The following is a 5,228-nucleotide window of genomic DNA, read 5'->3' as shown; positions in this document are numbered from 1 at the left end:
GGAGAAGGTGCAGAACCAAGAAGCCAGTGAAGGAAATGGGAGGGACTGAGAGCCAGTGGCTGGTTGGAGGTGCTGGTGTGAAACAGAGGGGCTCATTGAGGAGGCTATTGGCTGAACTGGGAGACAAGAACAGAGGATGAGAAGAGACAGACCTTGCATAGTGCTGGGTGAGGAGGAAAGAGGTGGGTCAGGAGGTGGGGATGATTCTGGAGAGAGATAGGGTGGTCTGCAGAGCCTGGGGAGAGAAGGCATGGCTCAAGAACCAAAAGGGCCTTTGGGGATCGGGGCTGGCTGAGAACCCTGTTGCAAGGCTGGCAGGGACAAGACTGAGCACAAAGGGGCAGAGGGAGACAGGACTGGTTCAGACACAGGTTGTGAAAGACACCAGACCTCTTGAAGGAAGCACTTGCCCACCAAAGTCTGAAACAGGACTAAGCTTTTGAGAGTAGACATGAGCGGCCCCAGTGAGGGTCATGGAGAAGAGCTCACTGGAGTCCCCAAGTGACCAAGGGCTGCACAGAAGCCACCAGTTCTGGCAATGAGAGGAGATACATGCTCTCACCTCGCTTAACCCCAGGGAGCTTAACCCTGCCTCTCTCAGTGCTCAGGGGACGCCCCTTTGGAGAGGAGCCTGCCCTGAGTGGCTGCCCCTTCTTGCCATGGAGGTGGGAAGACATGGGGCTGATGGCCCAAGCTGGGCAGAGAGAGTTTGGGTCACACAGCCCTGTAGGGCTGTTTCAGGAGACCGAACCGGGTCCAAACTCTGCACAGAGGCACTCCATGGGATGCCAACCAGGCCACCATGCTGGTAGCCCTATACCAAAGTGACTGAGGTAGCTACCTGCAACAAGAACCAAGGCTATCTGAGCTCTCAGGGAAAACCATCCTGAGCCTAAGGATGTGCCTGCCTCCAGCAGCCACTACACAACCCTGTGAGATGCCCCAACAGAGTGGCAAAAGTCCATGTGCTTTCAAGGAAGCCACATGGGCACCTCTCCAAAATTTAGCAGTATGGAGCACCAGTTGACTTGACAGACTTAACAGCATTCTTTCAGTATTTCAGGTCTTTCTAGGGGTGGGATGAACCTAACTACTTAGGAAGCCTACCAGCTTTTATCTATGCTTTTATCTTTTATCTACATTTATCTATGTCCACTGGCTACCTGGGAGTACATCAGATCAGTCTTCAGCCAGGCCCTTCCCTGGTTCTCTGCACTGCTATGGAGCACACAGCATCTCTAGGTACCTATAGCATCCCAGCTGGGTCTAATGCTTCCTTCAAAATAATTTGGGCTACCAAGAATGTTAAATAACTTAGGGGGAAAAAAAATCAATGTAAAACCGGATATCCTGAGGGGAAAAAACCAATATAAAGCCCAAGTCCAGCTAACAGGGAAAGTAGGTTGTAAAAATTAATGAGAATAATTGTTGTGAATTCTTGCTTTTGAAAAAACCCTCATGAGGGCAGAACCCTAATTATTTCTGTCTATTAGGGTTCATTTCCTGGTCCTAAGCAAAGAGCTAGTACCTAATAAATACAAGCTAGTAACACAATGATTTAAGCTACAGCAAAATGGTATTTAACTGCAGGGGAAGTTAATATTTGGGAATCAACCTGATTGCAAGCACCCATTGTGTAAATGGCAAGGAAATGAAATGTGCATGTGACCTATTTTAACACCTCAATATTTCTGGGTTATTTTTTTCAAGGTTGCAGAGAGGGGGGAGGTGGTTGACCAAGCTGCTGACAACCACACTGAAAACTTTACCAAAACTTTCTCCGTAGCTTAAGCCTCCTTTTGGGGAGTAGGACTGTGGAGGGGGAGATCTCAGTGTGCTTAAATATCTTTGCAGGCTGTCTGAAATATCAGGGGAAATAAGCACAAGCCCTACGCTGGGATTGCAGCTGTGCTATTGAAACAAATTGAGAGATCTGAAATCAGGCAGGTATTTCTATAAGCATAGATTCAACTGCGTTTATGGGCAAGTCATACAATTAATTCTGTAAGATAATTCACCTAGAACATAGCTCTTGAAATCTAAAACACATGCATGTATAAATTTGTGTATGTGTGTAAAATACATGGATGTATAAAAACCTATGTGTAAATTATGTTGGCATGATTGTGACGGTAAGAAAGTTTACATGAAGGATGTGCTACAGGTGATGAGTGGAAATGAGAGGTGTCTGTAAATGGAGAAAAAAAATAGGTAAAAATGCCCTGACAAAGAGACATGGGGCTGGATAGGCAGAGCCTCCCTGGGGAGCTGCAGTCAGACAGAGCGGTGGGACTGCCATCGTTTATGGCAACAGGCGATGCAGTCTGAGTTGCTACATGAACATATGAGCAACGTCTCAGCTGTGAAAGCTGAACTGGGGTTTCTGCCCGTGGAAAAGACCCCGCGTGCTGCTTGGCTTGGCTGAGGACTCTCACTCTGTTTAACAGCATCCATGCCACCCCAGCCCCACTACTACTCTCCATCTGCACTGGAGCAAGCTACAGATTTTATTTCCTTCCCTGGAGAGAGATGCCATTTAGGGTAGATCATTCCCTGGTTTATTTTTACTGCTCTATCATTCTTGGTTGGGTCTTTATCTTGGGGTTACAGCCACTCTTTATTTGTTCCCCCAATGATTCAGTGCAGCAAGAAAAGGAATGCGTGTGTTGGGGAAGGGGGGTGGGATGTTAAATGTATGTAAAACGTGTAGGAGGGTGTGTAAAATATGTAGTGGTGTCTGCGTGCGGGTGCATGTGTCTGCTGGGATGCTAGCGCGTGTGTCTGTCGGGATTCCTGCATTTGTCAGTGCGCGTGTTTTGACAGAGACGGATACGCAGATGTCATTCCTTATCAACCAGATGTTGTTGATTTACAATCAAATATTCCTGCTCCTCCTAATATGGCAGTTTTCCCAAACTACTGTACTTACATGTTTCTGCTTTGCTTTTGTTTGATTTGCATGATAATTTTTGGTCTATAAAACAGTCCTATTTTTCTTGAAAGGAAAGCAGTTAAATTCAGGTCTGTTTTCTCATAGGGAAATGCCTTTAAAGTGAGCAGTGTGTCCTGTTTTATTAACTACCAGTTCTATTAATATTATATTCTTTTTCAGAATCCATCAAGCAGCAGTTAAACTTGATTTTATAGCATCCACAGCGGAGTTATAATTTAAGGCATGATTTGGCAAGGTCTCAATTTGGATTCGGTTTACTTGTTCTGGCTGTGCCAACAGCTCCTATTTTAAAGGGCAGGGAAGTATTTTCTTTTCTCCCTAGTTATGGGGAAACACACTTTCTTCTCCGGCCTACCTCCGCTCTCTGCGTCTCCCTTGCCAGCTGATGGACAGAGGAAATGCAATCGTTTCACACAGGTTTCGGAGCTTCCTATTTACATCTCCAGGAAAGCATCCACGATTCATCTGGATGTTAAATGACCTTTCTCCATTTGAGAAACAATTATTTCACTCTGTCAAGTGCAAAAGGGCTATCCTACCTGTTTGTAAGGACCAGTAAAAGCTTGCAGTAATCTGTTTCTATGCAACTGAGGCATGAATTTGGTTTTTTTCTCCTGAAAGGTAAATAGGCTTCTCATAGGGCTCTGCCCTAGAGAGAGGCACCCTGAAGAAAACCTTATTTGATTTTTAGGATTTTTTTTTGCTTTGTTTTGCTTGGGCAGGCAGGGAGCTGATCTCAAGCGCAGAGCCTCCCTTTCCTTCCAGGGCCTCCTCGCTGCCAAGCCTGAAGCCCCCCACCGCCCTGCCTGAACAAAGGGACCGCAGGCTGGGTTATCGGCGCCCCAGCCACGGAGGGGACCCCAGGGCTCCCTGCTCTAGATTACGAGGCTTTGAGTGATGGAGGGGGAAAAGAAGATAAAGCCAACTTCCTTGGTTGGTCATCTCCTCTCTGAGCAAACTGTCCTGCCCAGTTGACTCCCTCTTAGCTGTCCTGAGCCCCAACTTTAGATGCTTTGTGTGGGATGGCAGGAATAGCAGAGGGGATGGGATGGGGTAGGTGCGTGATGAGAGAAAAGGGGAAGAGGGGTAAAGAAGAAGCAGCGGGGGGAAAGAAAGAAGAAGAAGTGGGGGAAAGAAAGGGGGAAAGAAAGGAGGAAAGAAAGGGGGAAAGAAAGGGAGGGGAAGGAAAAGAAGAAGGGGGAAGTAAAAGAAGAGGAAAAAAGGAAAAATAAGAAAAGGGAGGAAAAAGGAGAAAATAAGAAGAAAAATAGGAAAATAAGGGAAAAAGGGAAAATAAGGAGGGGAAGGGGGGGAAGGAAGGAAAAGAGGGGGGCATAAGAAGCGGGGTGAAGAAAGCGAAAGCGGAGCCCAGGCCCTCAGGAGGAGAAGGCGACGGGGGGAGGCGGGGCGCGGTTTGCCAGCGCGCGGGCCGGCCCAGCCCCTCACCTTGTGGTTTTGGTAGGAGGTGACAGCGATGAAGGCGGTCTCCGGGAAGACGTGGGTGCAGAAGGCCGTGTTCTTGGAGCCAAAGCCGTTGTTCTCGTCCGCTTTGACGATGTGGAGCCGGGGCTGGTACTTGTGCATGGAGTTCAGGATGATCTGGGAAAGGGGAGAAGGAGAGGACACCCCGTGGGAATGGGGGGGACACAACGCGGCGCATAGACTCCTCTTTCCCCTCCACTCCTTCCCCACTGCCTGAAGCTAAGGAAGAGGAGGAGAGTGACCCCTAGGTCCTGGCATCCCCTTTGCCAAAATCTTCACCCTCGTCAGGGCTCCCCCTAGAAGGGCTGATTTAGGTGCTGGGGTGAGGGGGGCATATGACTCAAGAAAATCCACAACCCTCAAACCAAGGAGCCCATCAGAGCCGGGCGATGCTGTGAAAGGTGGTTCCTTACCCGCTGCCCCATCACCCCTCGCCAGCCCTGAGCTATGCTGCTGCGTCCCCCAACCCTGGCGGGGGGGAAGAAGGGCAGAGCTGCTCCTTCAACACGCGTTGACACCCTGAACCTGCTCTGTGGGAGTTCTCCACCTTTTCAGGCCCTTCAGAGCCCCCAAAACCTCGTAGCTCATCACCATGATAGCCCGGGCATCTGAAGTGTGTCCCCCCCAGGAGGGCAAAGAGGCAAAAAGGGAGATGGATGAGGAGGGCTGGAGGAATTTAGTGTGCCCCCCACCCTTCCCCGCAGAGGATGGGAGAGGAAGGTGGGGGAGACGCGCTGTGTTGAAGATAAAAAGCGGTTCCTGCTCGGGACAGGGTTAATCTCGGGGGAAGGTG

The 5,228-nt window shown here is 49.1% G+C and overlaps 1 protein-coding gene across 1 annotated transcript in view; it reads right to left on the bottom strand.

Annotated features, from left to right (window-relative positions):
* LOC104536645 (T-box transcription factor TBX5-like) overlaps positions 1-5,228 on the bottom strand; it is a 16,316-nt gene that overhangs the window by 4,470 nt on the left and 6,618 nt on the right. Inside the window, exon 5 of the mRNA XM_010179321.1 lies at positions 4,400-4,552. Coding sequence (XP_010177623.1) covers positions 4,400-4,552 — 153 coding nt within the window. The remainder of the gene's footprint in view (positions 1-4,399; positions 4,553-5,228) is intronic.

This window comes from Mesitornis unicolor, unplaced genomic scaffold (genome assembly GCF_000695765.1).
Source record: "Mesitornis unicolor isolate BGI_N332 unplaced genomic scaffold, ASM69576v1 scaffold46282, whole genome shotgun sequence".
NCBI classification, from domain to species: domain Eukaryota; kingdom Metazoa; phylum Chordata; class Aves; order Mesitornithiformes; family Mesitornithidae; genus Mesitornis; species Mesitornis unicolor.
Note: the sequence above shows the minus strand (reverse complement) of the source record. Positions and strands in the feature narration are given on the sequence as shown.